Genomic DNA, 22,796 nt, shown 5'->3' with positions numbered 1-22,796 from the left:
GGAGCCACAGAATAAGGGGTAGGTCATTTAGAACGGAGATGAGGAAAAACTTTTTCACTCAGAGAGATGTGAAGCTGCGGAATTCTCTGCCTCAGAAGGCAGTGGAGGCCAATTCCCTGGATGCTTTCAAGAGAGAGTTAGATAGAGCTCTTAGTGATAGCGGAGTCAAGGGATATGGGGAGATGGCAGGAACGGGGGTGATTGTGGATGATCAGCCATGATCACAGCGAATGGCAGTGCTGACTCGAAGGGCCAAATGGCATACTCCTACACCTATTGTCCATCAATTAAATTGAAACCCAGATGAGTTTATACCGGTGAATACCTATTTAAATATTTAAACCACGGTAAAATTGTATACATATTGTAATCTATTATTTTGTATAGTTTTATCCGCTCTATAAAGAGAAAACTGTCAGATATTAAATGTAAGGGCAGATTTAAAGGCAAGTGTGTCTTCTGTGGCATGATTTTGACACATCATTTTACCATCAGTTGTATAAAAAATGTAAGGGTATATTTAAAAAAGAAGTGTATCATGCAGTATGATTTTGATAAACTGTAATACCATCAGCATTGTTAGGAGAGAACTTGTAATGGTCCGTGAACGATGCTTTATTGTCCTCTCTTCCTTTCCTTTATTAAACAGTAGGGTTGAAGAACCCATTAGACAATTTAACCTATCTCTGGAATCCTGCCCTGTTTCCAGCTTGTTTCACATTATGTCAAACTCATTCAACACTCTCAGCTTTACTGAGTAAAACAGTCCCGATTGCACCTAATTTACAATCCCTCTTCGTAGTTTTGAATCAGTCCCTACCTACCTTCCCAATCGATAAACCCCTTCCCTCCCGTTTCCTTTGATCTTTCAACTCTGTCCTCGCAAACATCTCCCGGCGTTTTGCTTCATCATGAACAGCTGGCTGTGAAAATCCAAACTCAAACCGCTCCACCTTTGTTTCTCTGTCCTTCTTAAGCTCTTCACACTGACCGAGTCCTGTGGTCTGTTCTGACCTGTGTTCCCACTCTCTCCATCCCTCCCCCGCCCAAGTCACACCAGCTTCTTGTTCTCATCTAGCAAACAGCTAACAATGGCCTGTTACCATTATCATCGTCACTTTTTTTGCATATCTTTCATTCATTTGTTCTTTCTCTCTCCACATCACCGTCTATATCTCTCATTTCCATTTTCCCTGACTCGAGTCTGAAACGTCACCCATTCCTTCTCTCCAGAGATGCTGCCTGTCCCGCTGAGTTACTCCAGCATTTTGTGTCTATCGCCCGTTCTGACCTTCCGCCCATTGCCAAGCCTTCTTTCTGCTTATTTTTCTGCAGAGTGCATTGGAATGTCTTGCATGATCTCTAAGTGTAAGGTACAAATTCTCTTTGAAGCATGGGATTTTGAGCAATGAAAGTAACCTGGATCTCCCTTCAGACCAGCTGGGCCAGGAATCCCATCGCGTCCAGGTTGTCCTTTCTCTCCCGGGTGACCTGGAGCCCCAGGGCCATTTGATTCACCTGTTAGTAAAATAATTCATTGAAGCCTGTTATTAATTTGCAACAATCCAAAGGAGAAATTAAACCGATACACATATGTTATTCAAAATAGTTCCTCTCATTTCTGGTTTTGCTGTATACAGTTGAGTGAAGATGTGTTTTTTTAAAATGTTGCTTTTGAGTCTAATCATAAGAAGATAGTCAGCACCAGCCTGCAGTCATTTTTCTTTGCTCTTTTTCATCGCCATGGGTTATGGAAAACATAACCTTTCCTTTTAAGGAGAGGGCTACTCTTGTCAAGTAAAAGGACCTGTTTGAAAGAGTCTGCTGAAGTCACTATAGAGCTAGTTGGCATGGATTTTATAATGTAATTTGCATTGTGACACTTGGTCTCTGTTAGGGTGGCCACACACAGGATGGAGGAGCTCACATTAAGTGGCGTAAGTACATGTCGTTTTAGCTCCTATTTAGAAGCCCACTTTTTATTTATGGTACATAGGCCAACACCAATTTAGCCGTGCAGGAAGGAACTGCAGGTGCTGGTTTAAACTGAAGATAGGCACAAAAAGCTGGAGTAACTCAGTGGGACAGACAGCATCTCTGGCGAAAAGGAATAGGTGACGTTTAGAATAGAAAAGTCACCTATTCCTTTTCTCCAAACATGCTGTCTGACCCGCTGAGTTACTCCAGCTTTTTGTGTCTATCAAAAATTTGGCTGTGATGGCCAACAATTCTGATGAATGGACTTTTCAAGCTGAGGCTCAATCTAAATGGTTTACTCCACACTATCTTTTACATTTACCTGGAGAACCAGGAGGTCCAATAGGACCAGGAGGTCCCGGAAAACCATCGACACCCTTCGGACCAGAAATTCCAGAAGTACCTGCAAGGCAAGGAACACAAAATGTGTTTGGCTCATGTTATCGAACCACTGCAGAAATATCTCTTCAGCAAGAGTCCTGTGCAGCTGGAAATCACACTGTTACCCATTTTAATCAGTTCACACATGACATGAGTTCATTCTCCCATTCAACTTATGTCAATCTACTCAAATCTTAGATTGAACTGCCAAGGTATTTTTGAACTTTAATTGACCAAACTTCAAACAATACAAGAAATACTGTCTGAAATTTAACCAAAAATACATATGCAATAAATTCAGCAATTCCAAGCCTTTTGTTGTTGTTGTAGTCATATATGTTGTTGTTTGAGCTGTTTAAGATGGGATTTTAAAGGATTTAACAAAATAATGTTCAATTAACGAACAGAATATCATGAATGTTGGCCTGTGGAATACATTTTCTATGCCCTTGTGCTTTAACATCTTTATAACCAATTCACAGTGACGTGAAATAATATCTTCCAGCCTCTGCTCCATCTCAAAGACACGAGGGAAAACAGTTTTATCCAAAGTCTTCACTGAGTTGTGAATTTGTGGAATTCTCTGCCACAGAGGGCAGTGAAGGCCAATTCACTGGATGAATTTAAAAGAGAGTTAGATAGAGCTCTAGGGGTTAGCGGAATCAAGGGATATGGGGAGAAGGCAGGCACGGGTTACTGATTGTGGATGATCAGCCATGATCACAATGAATGGCTCGAAGGGCCAAATGGCCTCCTCCTGCACCTATTTTCTATGTTTCTATGGAGTCAGTACAGATTTTATGGACCAGATATTCAACCCATTATTGTTCATGGGTAAAACATGTTGATGGCTCAAAGAGGAACGTTGCATTTACACAACTACATATGAACCAGAGGTGAGGCAGCACGTGTTTGTTAACTGTAGTTTGTATGGATAGGATTGGAGATATTTCATTATTTCTTCATCTTACCCGTGGATGTAATATAGATACAAGTCTATGTTAAACAGTGAGCCAGTTACATCCAGAAAACAGAAATTGGGAAAGATCACTTAAAGTATTTAAATAAGTAGGTAGACACAAAATGCTGGAGTAACTCAGCGGGACAGGCAGCATCTCTGGAGAGAAGGAATGGGTGACGTTTCGGGTCGAGGCCCTTCTTCAGACGTATATCAGGGGAGGGGGGGGGGGGGGGGACAAATACAGAATGTAGTCGGAGACAGGAAGACTAGTGGGAGAACTGGGAAGGGGGAGGGGATGGAGAGGGAAAGCAGGGACTATCTGAAGTTAGAGAAGTCAATGTTCATACTGTTGGGTGGGGTGTAAACTACCCAATATGAGGTGCCGTTCCTCCAATTTGCGCTGGGCCTCACTCTGACAATGGAGGAGGTCCAGGACAGAGAGGTCAGATTGGGAATGGGAGGGGGTGTTGAAGTAGTGAGCCACCGGGAGATCAGGTAGGTTAAGACGGACTGAGCGGAGGTGTTTAGTGAAACGATCGGCGAGCCTGCGCTTGGAGTACATTGACCTGAATATAATAGTCAACCAAGTGCAATAGAAGATGTTCTTGCTAATGCTACTGAACAGGAGACAAGTAGGGAAACCACCGTTGTGGACCTGATATCAAATAATAAGACGGAGTACAGGAAGGAGATTGAGAACCTGGTCACCTGGTGTCATGAAAATATCCTTTCTCTCAATGTCAACAAGACTTCAGGAATGGAAGCGGTACACACGCCCTGGCTTGCATTGATGGCGCTGAAGAGAAGGCTGAAAGCTTAGAACTCCTAGGAGTCAATATCACCAGCAACTTGTCCTGGACCACCCATGTTGAAGCAATGGTCAAGGAAGCACAACAACTTCCCGAGAAGGCTTTTCACTACATCTTGGTACACATGACAATAAACTAAACTCAGACTCAAACTCAAGTGAAGATCAAGGTTACCCTGATGTTAACATGGATGATTTCTTTTGACTGACTGAGCACCGTGTTTCTGCAGAAACCAAGGCGTTGCATTGAAAATATCAGAAACTCCTATGAGTATGTTACTTTGTTAACCCTGTCCAAAGATGTTATTTTGGGGTGCTTGATGTGGATTGAGTGGATTGAGTTGGTTGAAGGGGCTGTTTGTGTGCTGTACAATTTTACAATGCCTAATAGAGTCTAACAAAAGTTAGACAGTCTCTTTGACCTACCATGTCCACCTGTCCTTATTGCCCATTGACCACATTATGTGCTTACCCATTCATGCTTTGCCTTTTTAAGTTCCTTAGTTCATAAGTGATAGGAGTAGAATTAGGTCATTCGGCCCATGAAGTCTACTCCGGTACTTCATGGCTGATCTATCTCTCCCTCCTAACCCCATTCTCCTGCCTTCTCTCCATAACCCCTGACACCCGTACCTGTGTACATATCACATAAGCATTGTGATTGACTGTGACTCCTCTGGAAGTGAGTTCCAGATATCAACCTCTCTCAGTGTGACAAACTATCCCAAAAGATCCTCCTTAAAACCTATTCCTCTCAAAGTAAACCTATGCTTGCTTACTATTGATACCCCTACCATGGGTAAAATAATCTGACTACTCACCTTATCATATTCACCTCTATCACATAATTCCTCAGCCTTCTTTGCTCCTGGGAAAACAAACTCCATCTATCCAATCTTTCCACATAACGAAATTGTTCCAATCTAGGCAACACCTGGTGGATTTCCTCTGCATGGTCATAACCTCATAAGGAATAGTAGAATTAGGCCATTTGGCCCATCAAGTCTACTCCGCCATTCAATCATGGCTGATCTATCTCTCCCTCCTAACCCCATTCTCCTGACCTCTCCCGAAAACCTCTGACACCTGTACTAATCAAGAATCTATCCATCTCTGCCTTAAAAATATCTGCTGACCTGGCTTCCACAGCCTTCTGTGGCAAAGAATTCAACAGATTCACCACCCTCTGACTAAAGAAATTTCTCCTTATCTCCTTCCGAAAAGAACGTCCTTTAATTCTGAGGCTATGACCTCTAGTCCTAGACTTTCCCTCTAGTGGAAACATCCTCTCCATATCCACTCAGCCTTTCACTGTTCTGCACGTTTCATGGAAACATAGAAAATAGGTGCAGGAGTAGGCCATTCGGCCCTTCGAGCCTGCACCGCCATTCAATATGATCATGGCTGATCCATTTGCTGACAAACGCTCATCGTAGGTTAACCCACTCATTCCTGGGATCATTTTTGTAAACCTCCTCTGGACCCTCTCCAGAGCCAGCACATCCTTCCACAGATCCTTCCAAAGACGTGCAGGTTTGTAGGTTAATTGTCTTGGTAAATGTAAAAATTGTTCCTAGTGGGTATAGGATAGTGTTGATGTGCGGGGATCGCTGGTCGGTGTGAACCCAGTGGGCCGAAAGGGTCTGTTTCTGCGCTGTATCTCTAAACTAAACTAAACTAATACGGTGCCCAAAATTGCTCACAATATTCCATATGGTCTTCCCAGCGACTTAGAGCCTCAGCATTACATCCCTGTTTTTGTTTACAAGCCCTCTTGAAATATATGCTAGCTCTCCAGAGCACCTGCATCCTTCCAATAGTGTGGCGACCAGAACTGCACATAATACCCTAAATGCGGTCTACCCAATGTTTTGCATAGTTGCAACATGACATCCCAAATCTTACATTCTGCATCCTGATCTATAAACGCCATCGTAACACTATCGACCTCCATTGACACTTTTAGGCATCTATTGCCTCGAACTCAATGAGGTCCCTCTGTTCATCAACATTTCTTAGCACCCAACCACTTGTATATGTCAAACCTTTATTTGACCTCACAAACTGCATGACTTCATCTTTTCTAGGGCTAACTTCCACCGCCCAACCTTCTTCCCACCGTTCCACACGATCAATATCCAGCTGTAGATTTAGCCAACCCTCCATGCTCTCCACAATATCGCAAACTTTTGCGTCATCAACCAAAATACCAATAACATCTCCAACATTCATATCCAAGCCTTTAATAAATATCACAAGCAACAAGGGTCCCAATACCGATCTCTGTGGTACACCAATGGTCACACAGACTTAAAATCATTAAAGCATCCCTCTGCCACTACCCTCTGTCCTAGCACCAAGCTAATGTATACAATTAGCCATTTCACCATTGGATCTCCTTTGAAACTCTTTCTTCTCACCTTAAACCCATGGATGCTTATTATTGATACTCCTGCCATGGGATAAAGACTATCTACCCTATTTTATAATCACTATCAGGCCACCCTTCAGCCTCCGTTGCTTCAGGGAGTACAAATGCAACTTTTCTCTCCTATTCTCTCCCATAACTACAGTCCTCCAATCGAGGTAACATGTCGTCTGGACCAGCTCACCATGTGAGACCTTGTCGTTGACTTTCTAAAGTCATTATAGACAACGTCTGTCACCGTGTTGCCAATATTATATTTTTCAATCCCAATGTAAACGTAGTAAATAGGTGCAGGAGGAGGCCATTCGGCCCTTCGAGCCATTCAATATGATCATAGCCAGTGTAAGGCTAGCCTTTAATGCACAACCCCAATTTGTCCTACAAATGAACAGTCACTAGACACTGCAGTCAACATCATTACAGGCTGTATCTGAAATCACACTGGGGCCAGACTGCATAAGGCCATCAATTTTCTTTATGACACCGGTTATTTTCAATCCATTATTAGTTGTTTTCCACAATTTTAATAGGAATCCAAGGAGTAACTTTTTCTACACAGAGGGTGGTGGGTGTATGGAACAAGCTGCCAGAGGAGGTAGTTGAGGCTGGGACAATCTCATCGTTTAAGAAGCAGATGGACAAGTACATGGATAGGACAGGTTTGGAGGGATATGGACCAAGTGCAGGAAAGTGGGACTAGGGTAGCTGGGACATTGTTGGCCAGTGTGGACAAGTTGGGCCGAAGGGCCTGTTTCCACACTGTATCACTCTATGACTCTATGAAGGGCCTGTTTCCACACCGTATCACTCTATGACTCTATGAAGGGCGCTTTTCCACACTGTATCACTCTGTGACCTCCAGTCACAGTGGTGGGTCTTGAACCCTTGCTCACAAGTCAGCACTTTGGGCTGATGTGCAAGTCTGCTGAACCCCCCTGTATCCCAATTCCAACTGATAGTCAAAAGACACCAGAGCACAGGGGGACATTCATCTGGTACAGGGCAAGGATGAGTTTAGTTTAGAGATACAGCACGGAAACAAGCCCTTTCGGCCCATTGGGTCCGCTCCGACCAGCGATCCCCGCACATTAACACTATCCTATACCCACTAGAGACAATTTTTACATTTACCAAGCCAATTAACCTACAAACCTGCATGTCTTTGGAGTGTGAGAGGAAACCGAAGATCTCGGAGAAAACCCACGCAGGGCACGGGGAGAACGTACAAACTCCGTACAGACAGCACCCGTAGTCGGGACAGAACCCGGGTCTCCGGCACTGCATTCGCTGTAAGGCAGCAACTCTACCACTGTGCCACCATGCTGCCCTGAGTTCAGATTGGGCAGTAGAGTGGTGCAGCAAGATATGCCACAGAGCAAGATGCAGCTCCAGAGTCATGGGTTCCATCCTGAAGACGGGTGCCGACTGAATGGATTTCACACGTTCTCCCTATAACCACGTGGGTTTGTCCAAGGTGTGCGGATTGGTAGGTTAGTTGGCCACTCTGAATTGCTCTGACAAGAGGAATGAGTGGTAGTATCCTGGGTGAAGTTGATCAGAATGTGGGGAGAAGAAACAATTAATTTAATTTAAGACTTTAGGAGTTTAGAAGAATAACGGGGGACCTCATTGAAATGTACTGAATAGTGAAAGGCCTGGATAGAGTGGATGTGGAGAGGATGTTTCCACCAGTGGAAGAGTCTAGGACTAGAGGTCTTAGCCTCAGAATTAAAGGACATTCTTTTAGGAAGATGAGGCGGAATTTCTTTAGTCAGAGGGTGGTGAATCCGTGCCACAGAAGGCTGTAGAGGTAGTCAGTGGATATATGTAATGCAGAGATAGTTTCTTAGTAATTAGTATAGGTGTCAGAGGTTTTGGGGAGAAGGTAGATGAATGGGGTTAGGATAGAGAGATAGATCAGCCATGATTGAATGGCAAAGTAGACTTGATGGTCCGAATGGCCTAATTCTACTCCTATCACATGATCTTGTGACTTGTGTCAATGGGAATTTGATGGTCAACGTTGACCAGATGGGCGGGCCAAATGGGTCTGTTTCTGTGCCATCCCACTCTATGACTAACTTACGATCATACCCGAGTCCACGTCAACAAATCACTTGCAGTCTTTTCTTCAGCTTGGTTGGCAATATTTGTGTTGAATACTCGAGATGTTTTCTTCGAGTTGTAACGTGACATATTTGAATTGCACACAATGTTGAATTCTTTTGGAAACCAGTTTTTGTTTGGGCAAGGACTTACCTGGGAATCCTGGTGCACCAGGGTCACCTTTCTGACTAGCTGGCCCAGGTAATCCAGGAAATCCAGGGCTACCCGGAGTCCCCTTTATGCCTTGGTGTCCTTGCAAACCAGGAGGACCAGAGTCACCCTGGATTTTTAAAAAAACAAGAAGCATGTGAATGCATAGATACAGGACAGTTAATGTGTAGGAAGGAAGTGCAGGTGCTGGTTTAAACCCAAGATACACACAAAATGCTGGAGAAACTCAGCGGTTCTGGAGAAAAGAAATTGGTGACGTTTTGGGTGGTGACCCCTCCTCAGTCTGAAGAGGCTTTTTGCTTCTTCAACAGCTTTTTGTGTCTATCTCGAGGATAGTTAATGTCTGCTATGTAAACTACTAGGCTTCAGCTGAAATGGTCCAAACTGAAAATAGTTCCGTTTGGTAACCAGGGTTTTACATCAAATGCAACAAAGACCATGAATCTTTCATAGCATTTCGTCTAGATGATACGGCACAGAAACGGGCCCTTCGGCCAGCAACTCTACCGCTGCGCCACTCTACCGCTGCGCCACTCTATCGCTGCGCCACTCCACCGCACCTCATTTGAATGGCTGAATTCATTAAAATATGAGCTTCAAGCAATTAGCAGAGAAATGTAACAGTTCACACAAAATATTACAGGCACTTCAATAATTCTACCTTTGCAAACATTTGCTGGACATTTCCACCACAGGGAGTTCTTTAACTTACCCCAAGCTGCCCTTTTATCGCAGAGGAAAGAAAACAGGGTCCCTGCACACCCGTCCCAGAAGGTTCAGCACGTCAAGACTTTGGTGAAGTTTCACCAAGAATTGCAGAATGCGTGTGTGGGAATGGGGCCTACCTCTGTTTGCACACTAGAGTTGCCAACTGTCCCGTATTAGCCGGTACATCCCGTATTTTGGGCTAAATTCATTTGTCCCGTACGGGACCGCCCTTGTTCCGTTTTAAGCCTGGCCACTGTAGGCCGGGGGCCGCTGTCGTCCTGGACAGTGTAGGCCTGGACGTCACCTAACAGAGGTTGCATAGCAACCTGCCTCCCGGCCCGGGCGGCCTCCATTGGTGGAGCGGGAGCACGTGGCCGCTGGCTGGGTGAGGTCACGTGGGGCACGGGTCAGTGACGTCACCTTGTCCCATATTTGGGAGTGAGGAAGTTGGCACCCCTATCGCACACACATATCATGTATGACATCAAAGACCAATTTTTGGTCAAAATGATGACAACCTTGCCACAAAAGATGTGCAGGCATTTTATTACAACTTCTAAAACAGGTGCACATCTCGTGAAAACTGATTGATTTCCCTTGCTGCAATTATTCTTGTTGTAATTTTCTTGAAACATGTTTGAGCAAATGCTCGCTTTTCTAGACCGCAAACAGAGGTGAACTATGCACTACTTTTGATTTTACACTCATTCGATCCTCCTGAAGGTAGTATATTAATTTTGCGTTGCAGTTCCATTAGTAGTGGCATCTTGTCCAAGATAGTGTATGGCAGGGTGAGATATACAATAGCTAAGATCACTTTACTGTTGTTAACAGCTTATAGATGACCAAGGATTAATTGGACTTCTGACAGTCAGTGTTGGAGAGTCCAAATAGACTGCCAAACACTGCCTCATCTGATATCAGGGAACTAAGCAAATGATTGAACTCCGAAAATTCATAATGTGTATGGGTCAGTACAATAGTTGACAAAATGTTGGAGTAACTCAGCGGGACAGGCAGCATCTCTGGAGCGTAGAAATGGGTGACGTTTCGGGTCGAGGCCCTTTGTCTGAAGAAGGGTCTCGACCCAAAACGTCACCTATTCCTTCTCTCCAGAGATGCTGCCTGACCCGCTGAGTTACTCCAGCATTTTGTGTCTATCTTTGGTTTAAACCAGCGTCTGCAGTTCCACCCTACACAGTACAATAGTAATAATAATAATAATAATACATTACATTTATATAGCGCTTTTCATATACTCAAAGACGCTTTACAGGGATTTAGAGAACATAGGGAAGTGAATAAATAGATAAATAAGTAAACGAACAGAGAAAGGAGACAGAAGGTGAGGTGACCTTCAGTGGTTGAAGGCAGTACTGAACAGGTGAGACTTCAGTGATGTTTTGAATGTGGTGAGTGTGGAGGAGTCTCTGACGGTTTGAGGTAGTGAGTTCCATAGGGTGGGAGCAGCGATGGAGAAAGCCCTGTCCCCCCAGGATCTGAGTTTGGTCCGGATGTGGGGGGATAGGAGATTGGCAGCAGCAGAGCGGAGGGTGCAGGTGGGAGTGTGCCTGTGGAGGAGGTCGGTCAGGTAGGATGGGGCCAGGTTATGGAGGGCTTTGTAGGTCATGAGGAGGATTTTGTACTGGATTCTCTGGGGGATGGGGAGCCAGTGGAGTTTGTAAAGGACGGGGGTGATATGGTCACGGATCGGGGTGTGGGTGAGTAGACGGGCAGCGGAGTTTTGAATGTATTGGAGTTTACTGATGATTTTTGAGGGTGCGCCATAGAGGAGGCTGTTGCAGTAGTCCAGACGGGAGGTGATGAAGGCGTGGATGAGGGTTTCTGCAGCTGTGGAGGAGAGGGATGGACGGAGACGGGCAATGTTTTTGAGGTGGAAGAAGACTGTCTTTGTGATGTGTTTGATGTGTTTGTCGAAGGAGAGGGTTTGATCAAAGATGATTCCAAGATTCCGGATGTGAGGGGAGGTGGATACTGGGAGACCATCAATGTTGAGGATGAAGTTTTGGGTGGATTTGGTGAGCGTTTTTGGACCAATGATGATGATTTCAAATTTGTTGCAATTGAGTTTGAGGAAATTTGATTGAAGCCAAGATTTTATTTCAGTGATGCAGTTTGTCAGTGTAGAGTGTGTGGTGGGGGAGATTGACTTGGTGGAGATGAGGAGCTGGATATCATCGGCGAAGCAGTGGAAGTTGAGACCATGACGGCGGATTAATTGACCAAGGGGGAACAGGTAGAGGATGAAGAGGAGGGGGCCAAGGACTGAGCCTTGTAATAGTAATTAATGCATGAAATTCAACAGGTCATCACAAGCTTCACAGATTCATCACTAATCTCAATGGGTATACATTATTAAAGGTTTTCAGAAACTAAACTTTTGCATGGTATTGCTAAATGCATGGTAGAACAACGCCTGCTTCCCAAATTTCGTTCCACTGAAGCCCAAGGAAATAAATTTCGGAAGTGTAAGACATGCATAAATGCAAATCAATCTGCTATTTAGAGAAGGTAGACACAAAATGCTGGAGTAACTCAGCGGGTCAGGCGGCATCTCTGGAGAGAAGGAATGGGTGACGTTTCAGGTCGAGACCCTTCTTCAGACTGATGTCGGGGAGGGGGCAGGACAAAGATAGGATCCTAGCGTGACAGAGGAACTGGAGGAAATTAGGCAGGAAAATGTTTTGGGTAGACTGATGGGACTCAAGGCTGATAAATCCCCAGGGCCTGATGGTCTGCATCCCAGGGTGCTTAAGGAGGTGGCTCTAGAAATTGTGGACGCATTAGTGATTATTTTCCAATGTTCTAAAGATTCCGAGTCAGTTTCTGTGGATTGGAGGGTAGCTAATGTTATCCCACTTTTCAAGAAAGGAGGGAGAGAGAAAACGGGAAATTATAGACCAGTTAATCTGACATCAGTGGTGGGGAAGATGCTGGAGTCAATTATAAAAGACGAAATTGCGGAGCATTTGGATAGCAGTACAGGATCGTTCCGAGTCAGCATGGATTTACGAAGGGGAAATCGTGCTGACTAATCTACTGGAATTTGTTTGAGGATGTAACTAGGAAAATTGACAGGGGAGAGCCGGTGGATGTGGTGTACCTCGACTTTCAGAGACCCTTCGACAAGGTCCCACATAGGAGATTGGTGGGCAAAATTAGAGCACATGGTATTGGAGGTAGGGTACTGACATGGATAGAAAGTTGGTTGACAGACAGAAAGCAAAGAGTGGGGATAAATGGGTCCCTTTCAGAATGGCAGGCAGTGACTAGTGGGGTACCGTAAGGCTCGGTGTTGGGACCACAGCTATTTACAATATACATCAATGACTTGGATGAAGGGATTAAAAATGCCATTAGCAAATTTGCAGATGATACAAAGCTGGGTGGCAGTGTGAACTGTGAGGAAGATGCTGTGAGGTTGCAGGGTGACTTGGACAGGTTGTGTGAGTGGGCGGATGCATGGCAGATGCAGTTTAATGTGGATAATTGAGAGGTTATCCACTTTGGTGGTAAGAATAGGAAGGCAGATTATTATCTGAATGGTGTCAAGTTAGGAAAAGGGGACGTACAACGTGATCTGGGTGTCCTAGTGCATCAGTCACTGAAAGGAAGCATGCAGGTGCAGCAGGCAGTGAAGAAAGCCAATTGAATGTTGGCCTTCATAACAAGAGGAGTTGAGTATAGGAGCAAAGAGGTCCTTCTGCAGTTGTACAGGGCCCTAGTGAGGCCGCACCTGGAGTACTGTGTGCAGTTTTGGTCTCCAAATTTGAGGAAGGATATTCTTGCTATTGAGGGCGTGCAGAGTAGGTTTACTAGGTTAATTCCCGGAATGGCGGGACTGTCATATGTTGAAAGACTGGAACGACTAGGCTTGTATACACTGGAATTTAGAAGGATGAGAGGGGATCTTATCGAAACGTATAAGATTATTAAGGGGTTGGACACGTTAGAGGCAGGAAACATGTTCCCAATGTTGGGGGAGTCCAGAACCAGGGGCCACAGTTTAAGAATAAGGGGTAGGCCATTTAGAACAGAGATGAGGAAAAACTTTTTCAGTCAGAGAGTTGTGAATCTGTGGAATTCTCTGCCTCAAAGGGCAGTGGAGGCCAATTCTCTGAATGCATTCAAGAGAGAGCTAGATAGAGCTCTTAAGGATAGTGGAGTCAGGGGGTATGGGGAGAAAGCAGGAATGGGGTACTGATTGAGAATGGTCAGCCGTGATCACATTGAATGGCGGTGCTGGCTCGAAGGGCCGAATGGCCTACTCCTGCACCTATTGTCTATTGTCTATAGGAGACAGGAAGACTGGTGGGAGAACTGGGAAGGGGGAGGGGAAAGAGAGGGACAGCGGAACTATCTGAACTTAAGCTCTTTAGAGATGTCATTCCATGGATAACTTCTGCCCTGGGCACTCACAACCTGGCACCTGAAGTGAGCGAGACAGTATGAAGGAAAAGGAAATGCTAGATGTTACGTGACTCATAAGGGTTGATAAATCCCATGGGATCTAATCCCGGTTGCTGTGGGAATCAAGGGAGGAGATATCTGGAAACTTGGATAGAGAGATTCTTCCATCTTCATTGGCCCCAGGTGAAGTGGCAGGGCTCCAGATGAAAGCTCATGCTGTCTCTGCATTCAAGAAGAGCAGCAGGGATAATCCAGGTAGCCACAGGCTAAAGGGAAATGATTGGAGAAAATCCTCATAGGTAGGGTTTATGTAAAGGCTTTTCACAGTACCCCAGTACACGTTACAATAAACTAAACTGGATTGTTTAGATGGACTGGTCATCTAGATGGTGAGGGGGCTGCAGAAGGCACATGACATGCTGCCTTCATAGGTCAGAAAGTGAAAGTTGGGATTTTGTTTTGCAATTTCGCAAAACACTGGTTTACACCTCATTTATTGTGTGGTCCTAGTTGCCACACACTATAGGAACAATGTTGCTGCTTTGGAGATAGAGCCAGAGGAAATCCATCAGGATATTGCATGGAATGGAGGGCTTTAGTTATGGGGAAAGATTGGATAGGCTGGGTTTGTTTTCCTTGAAGTGTAGGAGGTGGAAGGGTGATATGTTGAGATTAACAAGTTATGAGGAATAGTTAGGGGAGGTAATCGGAATTTTTTCCCCATGGTTGGGGTATCAAAAATAAGAGGACATTGGTTTAAGTTGAGAGGGGGCAGATTCAAGGGGAATCTGAGAGGGAAGTCTTTAGAGAGAGGTCTGTTAACTGAAACTTGCTAATTTGGTCAGATAAAATCACTATGGTTGAGACATTTAGACAGGCCCTTCAATAATGCCGACCAGTGATCCCCGCACATTAACACTATCCCACACCCACTAGGGACAATTTTCTTTTACATTTACCAAGCCAATTAACCTACAAACCTGTACGTCTTTGGAGTGTGGGAAGAAACCGAAGATCTCAGAGAAAACTCACGCAGGTCACGGGGAGAACGTACAAACTCCGTACAGACAGCACTCATTTCAGAGGAGGAGAAAGACAAACCTTTAGCCCGGGATGGCCAGGCGGTTGATCGAATGGTCTACCCGTGTCGCCCTTCTCACCCCTGTATCCAGGCTGCCCGGGGGAGCCGGGCTGACCAGGGCGCCCAGGACTTGCTGGAGAACCTTTGCTGCCCGCTGGACCTGCGTTAAAGAGAAACATTGTATCATCACCCAGCACCAAACAAGAATCATTATAGAAACACATGTACACATTACTGATCATCACTCCTGTGGCACAAAGAAGCTCATAATCCCAATATTGTTTAGAGTTCAGAGATACAGCGCGGAAACAGGCCCTTTTGGCCCACTGGGTCCGCGCCGACCAGCGATCCCCACACATTAACACTATCCTACACCCACAAGGGACAATTTTTAAATTTTACCAAGCCAATTAACCTACACACCTGTACGTCTTTGGAGTGTGGAAGGTAACCGAAGACCTTGGAGAAAACCCACGCAGGTCACGGGGAGAACGTACAACTCTGTACAGACAGCACCCGTAGTCGGGATGGAACCCGGGTCTCCGGCGCTGCATTCGCTGTAAGGCAGCAACTCTACCGCTGCGCCACCGTGCCACACTAATTGTGTTTTATTTAAGACAGTTTCTTTTATGTTACAATACTTACAATTGTTTTTTGTTTTAATGAGGGATATTCACATAAAGATGCCTGTTCCCCTTGTTTGCTTCAAAATTTGGGTGTTGAGTACAATGTACCGACAATGTCACTATGTTCAGTATTATTGAGAGGGTGAGAACTTTGAGATAGACAAAAATAATGCCGGAGTAACTCAGCGGGACAGGCAGTATCTCTGAATAAAAGGAACGGGTGATGTTTCGGATCGACACCCTTCTTCAGACTGAGAGTCAGGAGAGAGGGGGACACAGAGATATGGAAGGGTAAGGTGTGAAAATGAGACATCAAAGGGGATGCGGTTCAAGGATAGTGGGGTACTGCACTAGTGGGTGTAGGATAGTGTTAATGTGCGGGGATCGCTGGTCGGCACGGACTCGGTGGGCTGGGGGACCTGTTTCTGCGCTGTATCTCTAAACCAAATTAAACTAATAGATTGTAGCGTGTTGATAAAGGCAAGGAGCCAGGTATTTTGGGAAGGTATATTTATTGGTTCGTGGGTCTCAGACGGGTCTAGTCTGCCGGAATGGCTTGGCGCCCAAACCTTGTCCTTATATCTCTGAGTCCAGGACCGCCTCCCGGGACTGGTCCATTCCCGTGCCGAGGGGTCGGTAGTAGTATGGCCCGACCCTTGGGAGCCGCCACAGTACCCCCCCCCAGATCCGGAGGCACGAAACGCACTGGTGGTCGCACAACCCGACCGGACCGCGTACGGTAATCGGTCGACAGAGGGGCCGGCGGAGGCACAGTTGGAGAGACAGGCGGTGGGACCCGCAAAGGGGGGCGACCTCGTGGCCGAGGCTGGGCCACCCGCACCGGTTGGTCGATGTCTAAGTGGGCCGGCTTCAGGCGGTCAATTGACACGGCCTCCGGCCGGCCCCCCATGTCCAAAACAAAGGTTGTCTGCCCGTGCTCCAGCACCCGGTACGGGCCTTCATACGGCCTCTGGAGTGGCGCCTGGTGGGCGTCACGGCGCAGGAACACAAAGGCACAGTCCTGGAGGGCCGATGGCACGTAAGGGCGGAATGTCCCATGGCGGGACGTCGGCACGGGTGCGAGCTTGCCAACTCGCTCTCGGAGGCGATGTAGGGTGGATGAGGGCGGTTCCTCTTGCCCCGGCAACGAGGGCACGAACTCCCCGGGCACCGTGAGCGGAGACCCGTAGACGAGCTCCGCTGAGGATGAAGCCAGGTCTTCCTTGGGGGCAGTCCGGATGCCCAGCAAAACCCATGGTAGCTCGTCCATCCAGTCGGGGCCGGCGAGTCGCGCCTTCAGCGCTGCCTTCAGCTGCCGGTGGAACCTCTCCACCAAGCCGTTTGCCTGCGGGTGATAGGCCGTGGTGTGGTGCAGCCGCACGCCCAACAGGTGGGCCATGGCCGACCACAGCTCGGAGGTGAACTGTGGCCCCCGGTCCGATGAGATGACCACCGGCACACCAAAGCGAGCAATCCAGTGCGCGGCCAACGCACGAGCGCATGTGGCTGTGGACGTATCAGCCAATGGTATGGCCTCCGGCCACCGCGTGAAGCGGTCCACCACCGTGAAGAGGTGGGTGATGCCCCGGGACGGCGGGAGCGGGCCCACAATGTCCACGTGCAGGTGGTCGAAACGGCGGCAGGGTAGACCGATCCCTTGGAGTGGCGCCCGGACGTGGCGTTGAATTTTCGACGTCTGGCACGGAATGCAGGTGCGGGCCCATTGGCCAACCTGCTTGCGCAGACCATGCCACATGAACCGCGCAGCCACCAATGAGATCGTTGCCCGGATGGATGGGTGAGCCAGCCCGTGGACCACGTCGAACACCCTCCTGCGCCACGCGGCCGGGACGATGGGGCGCGGCTGACCTGCCGACACATCGCAAAGTATCGTCGTTGCTCCGGGGCCGAGGGGAACATCCTCAAGGCGGAGGCCAGAGATGGCAGTCCGGTAGGCGGGCATCTCCCCGTCCGTTAGTTGGGCCTCTGCCAGGGCAGAATAATCAATGCCGGGTGCCACTTCTAACATGGCATTGATGGCGGGGCGAGACAATGCGTCGGCCACTCGGTTTTCCTTCCCCTCGATAAAGCGGATGGAGGTGGTAAATTCTGATATGTAGGCCAACTGGCGCTGCTGTCGGGCGGACCATGGGTCGGAGACCTTTGCCAGGGCGAAAGTGAGCGGCTTGTGGTCCGTGTAAGCGGTGAACGGGCGGCCCTCCAGAAAATAGCGGAAGTGACGAACGGCCAGGTACAGGGCGAGGAGCTCGCGGTCGAAAGCGCTGTACTTCTTCTGGGCGTTGTCGAGGTGCCGGCTGAAGAAGGCCAGGGGGCGCCAACCCCCGTCCGTGAGTTGTTCCAGTACGCCACCAACCGCCAACTCTGAGGCGTCCACCGTAAGGGCTGTCGGGGCATCCTCCCGTGGGTGAACAAGCAGCACAGCCCGAGCCAGGGCCTCCTTCGCGCCGTCAAAGGCTGTTACGGCCTCGTCGGTCCACACGACGGTCTTACGCTTGCCCGCCAGCAGCTCGTATAGCGGCCGCATGATGTGGGCCGCGGATGGCAGGAACCGGTGATAAAATGCCACCATGCCGACGAACTCCTGCAGGCCACGCACCGAGGACGGCCGGGGAAACCGGCGGATGGCGTCTACTTTGTCCGGCAGGGGAACCGCTCCTTGCGAGGACACACGGTGGCCGAGAAAGTCGATTGTGGCCACGCCAAAACGGCACTTGGCGAGGTTTATGGCCAACCCGTGTTCGCTGAGCCGCTGGAAAAGCTGCCGGAGGTGAGCACAGTGCTCCTGCCGCGAGCGGCTGGCTACCAAGGTGTCGTCGAGGTAGACGAACAGGAAATCCAACCCGCGACAAACGCCGTTCATTAATCGTTGGAATGACTGCGCGGCGTTCTTGAGGCCGAACGGCATCCGCACGAACTCGTAGAGTCCGAACGGCGTGATGATTGCCGTCTTGGGTACATCCTCCGGGTGGACCGGGATCTGGTTGTAACCTCGCACCAGATCCACCTTTGAAAATATCGTGGCCCCAGCCAAATGGGCGTTGAAGTCCTGGATGTGGGGCACGGGGTATCGGTCCTCGGCGGTAGCGACGTTCAGCCGCCGATAATCCCCGCAAGGCCTCCAGCCCCCGTTTGCCTTGGGGACCATGTGGAGTGGAGATGCCCATGGGCTGTTGGAAGGGCGGACGATCCCCAAGGACTCCATCGTACGAAACTCCTGTCGTGCCAGGCGTAGTTTCTCAGGCGGGAGTCGGCGTGCTCGTGCGTGGAGGGGTGGGCCGGTAGTTGTGATGTAATGGTACACCCCATGCTTGGGGGTCGATGACCGGAATTGCGGGGCCATAATATCCGGAAAGTCCGCCAGCACCCGAGCGAAATGGGAGTCCACGGACGACAGCGGGCGTATAATCGGGTCATTCAGCCGCAACGCGATGGGCTCCATCGTGGCGGAGTGGACCAAGCGCTGCTGCCTGACGTCCACGAGGAGAGAATGAGCCCGCAGAAAGTCGGCCCCGAGCAACGGCTGGGAGACGTCGGCGATCGTAAACAGCCACGTAAAATGACTGGCGCCGAAAACGATGTGGACCGTGCGGACGCCATAGGTCTGGATAATGCTCCCATTTGCCGCGGTGAGGATGGGCCCCCGCTTCCCAGAACGAATGTCCAGCGGCGAAGGGGGCAGGACGCTCAGCTCCGCCCCGGTATCCACGAGGAAGCGGCTCCCGGACCGCCGATCCCAGGCGAAGAGGCGGTGAATCTGGCCGGCCACCGCAGGGACTATTGGTAGCCGGCCCGGGCGTTTTCCGGAAATGTGCACGGCTGGCGGCATTGTCGGGCTGCCGCACCCCAGCGCTGGTGGTAATAACACCAGTACCTCTTGCTGGTGCTGGCTGGAGCCTGCTGGTGTGGGACTGCCGGTGCACGACCCGCAATGGCCACCGGGGGCGATCTCGCAGGCCTCCGGGACGTAGCTGTCACTCCTTCCACAGCTCCCCCGCCCGACCGGAGAAAATCGGGCGCTTCTCGAGTGACGTTAAGCGCACTGACGTCATCACGGCGCGCCGCCCACAGCGCGTCCGCGCGCCTGCCGAGGGCCCGGGTGTCTGCAAAGGAGGCGTCGGTGAGCTGCAGGCGAATGTCGGCCGGCAGCAGGTGCAGGTACGTATATTCAAACATCAGGCACGGTCTGTGCCCGTCGAGTAACGCGACCATCTCCTTCAGGAGGCTAGATGGGCGCCGGTCACCGAGGCCTGGCATGTGGAGGAGCCTTTCGGCCCGCTCCATTCGGGTTAGCCCGTAGGTTTGGAGCAGCAGCTCCTTAAGGGCTTCATATTTACCGTCGGCCGGTGGGTCCTGGAGGAACTCCGTTACCTCTTCGGCCGCGTCCTGGTCAAGGGCTCCCACCAGGTGGAAAAACCGGGTGTTATCCACTGTGATGCCCTGCAGCTGGAACTGGGCCTCCGCTTGGTAAAACCAAATGCGAGCCCGGGTGGTCCAGAAGGTCGGGAGCTTGATTGCTACCGCGTCGACAGCTGGGGCCTGGTCGGCCTGCGAGCCGGACGGGCGGTCGGCTTCTGCTTTTGTGCCCATCCTAATGAATGGACCGTCGAGGTCACCAATGTAGCGTGTTGATAAAGGCAAGGAGCCAGGTATTTTGGGAAGGTATATTTATTGGTTCGTGGGTCTCAGACGGGTCTAGTCTGCCGGAATGGCTTGGCGCCCAAACCTTGTCCTTATATCTCTGAGTCCAGGACCGCCTCCCGGGACTGGTCCATTCCCGTGCCGAGGGGTCGGTAGTAGTATGGCCCGACCCTTGGGAGCCGCCACAAGATCATTGTTAGTTATGGGGAGGTGATAATGAAACGTGTAAAGATAAAAATGTAATCAAGGGGACAGTCAGGTCGAAATAGGATGGGGGAGGGATGGAGAGAGAGGGAAAGCAGGGGTTACTTGAAGTTAGAGAAGTCAATATTCTTACCTCTGGGTTGTAAGCTGCCCAAGCGAAATTTGCATTGAACCTCACTCTGACGGTGGAGGAGGCCCTGGACAGAAAGGTCAGCATGGGAATGGGAGGGGGAGTTCAAGTGTTTGGCAAAGTAGTTGTTTAGCAAACTTTTACACGTGATATTCCCATTTGCAATGTTCAATATCACTACGATGAAATGGATAATCCACGCACAGGTATTGGATGCAAAATTGGGTCAGTCACAGAACCAAACAGAAAGGGGTATTTTGGTTAGTGGATGTCTATGTACAGTGGGATCTGACATGGATCAGTGATTACACCCATGCAGTACATTAATGAATTGAATTGCAATACGGGACACATAATTTAAAAATTGTTAATAATGCCATTGTTGTTGGTGGCAAGAAAATAAAACTTATTCTTGGTAGGTAGGAGATAAAATGCAGGGAATTGGGAGGTACTGTATTTGAGTAAAACAAACAGAGAGGGGAAATGCACAATAAAGTCCAGCATGTTGAGGTATACAGGAACAGAGGGATCTTGGAGTGTATGCCCATTAGTTACTGAAGGTTGCAGGGTAAGCAGATCAATTGGTGACGAGACATGCAGGCTTTTCAGCTTACTTGTCTGGGTAAGTGCAGGAAAGTAATGGAAAAAAACTGCAGATACTGGTTTGAATCGCAGGTAGACACGAAAAGCTGGAGTACCTCAGCGGGTCAGGCAGCACCTTGGTAGAGAAGGAATCTCTCGGTGGCTGAGCACTTCAACTCCCCCTCCCATTCCCAATCTGTCCTCTCTGTCCAGGGCCTCCTCCATTGTCAGAGTGAGGCCCAGCGCAAATTGGAGGAACAGCACCTCATATTTTGCTTGGGTAGTTTACACCCCAGTGGTATGAACATTGACTTCTCTAACTTCATATAGTCCCTGCTTTCCCTCTCTCTCCATCCACTCCCCCTTCCCAGTTCTCCCACCAGTCATCCTGTCTCCGACTACATTCTATCTTTGTTCCCCCCCCCCCCCCCCCCTGACATCTGTCTGAAGAAAACATAATAGAGCCGAGCAAGATAGACCACTCGACCCTAAAAACCGTAGTATGTCATGGCGCCATTTTAGTAGGCAGAAACTTGCAGAAACATTTAAAAAGAAAAATGACAAAAATCTGTGAATTGACAGATGAGATATATTCTGCATTTTAATGGTTTCATCACACATACTGTTCCCCCACAACACTGATTAACACTGCGAGAGGCACAGTGAACGGTGGGTTTTGCTTACTAAAATGGCGGACGTTACCATCATTTGAGTACTACTCTTAAGTATAGGCGATTTCAATGGAGTGGTCCATCTTGTTCATCTAGTATCTTTGGTCTGAAGAAGGGTCTCGACCCGAAACTTCACCCATTCCTTCTCTCCAGAGATGCTGCCCGTCCCGCTGAGTTACTCCAGCATTATGTGTCTACCAGCGGGAAAGTAATGCCGTAAACGTGACAATTGTCCATTCGGCCACAGATGCAGCGGCCTATGCAGTTCAGAGTTAGAGTCAGGCACACACAGAGCCCAGAAGGAAAGTCCTATTCAATTCCTGATTTTCCTTAATAATCGATTTTTCAATGAAAGCGCACATCGCGGCACATGAAAACAAGGATCTGTTTGATCCATTTCCTTGGAGGCTTTCCTTACTCCCACTCAACAGCCACCCTCATCCCGAGGCATTGTTTCCTTGTAATATATTCCGACACCTATCAGGTGAAGAGCGGCCAATGTGGGTGCTGCCCATCAGGGGAATATCTTCACATGATTAGCATTTTCTTCCCCTTCCACAAAGTTCCCCATTGATTTGCCTTGGGAAACACTTCTTTCCCAAGAGTGGGGACGGGGAAAAAAGTGGCGACTACCTAAAAGAAGGATTTATATTCTACTGTACCAGAATTTCTAATGTATCCATATGGGCCTGCACTGCAATAGACATGGAAAAGAGATAATAACAGGGAACCAAATTGCCTCTCGTTGATATTGTTCTGACTGTTGGATGGTAAATTAAGCTGGCATGGGTGTGCTGCCAGCTGTTTGCAAGCTCTGCTGTTTTGGAGTCTGTTCCTGCTTCCTATTAAATGGCTGGGAGTACAGACAGTGG

General features: G+C 48.5%; 1 protein-coding gene across 3 annotated transcripts in view; it reads right to left on the bottom strand.

Annotated features, from left to right (window-relative positions):
- Positions 1–22,796, bottom strand: part of col4a5 (collagen, type IV, alpha 5 (Alport syndrome)) — a 272,955-nt gene that overhangs the window by 47,696 nt on the left and 202,463 nt on the right. For all 3 annotated transcript variants that reach the window (XM_078412094.1, XM_078412097.1, XM_078412096.1), the window contains exons 38-41: positions 15,073–15,212; positions 8,815–8,941; positions 2,300–2,380; positions 1,420–1,518 (exon numbers count right to left, since the gene is read on the bottom strand). In XM_078412094.1, coding sequence (XP_078268220.1) covers positions 1,420–1,518; positions 2,300–2,380; positions 8,815–8,941; positions 15,073–15,212 — 447 coding nt within the window. The remainder of the gene's footprint in view (positions 1–1,419; positions 1,519–2,299; positions 2,381–8,814; positions 8,942–15,072; positions 15,213–22,796) is intronic.

Source organism: Rhinoraja longicauda, chromosome 15, assembly GCF_053455715.1.
Source record: "Rhinoraja longicauda isolate Sanriku21f chromosome 15, sRhiLon1.1, whole genome shotgun sequence".
Taxonomy (NCBI): domain Eukaryota; kingdom Metazoa; phylum Chordata; class Chondrichthyes; order Rajiformes; family Arhynchobatidae; genus Rhinoraja; species Rhinoraja longicauda.
The sequence above is the reverse complement of the archived record's forward strand: the minus strand, read 5'-3'. Positions and strand labels throughout refer to the sequence as shown.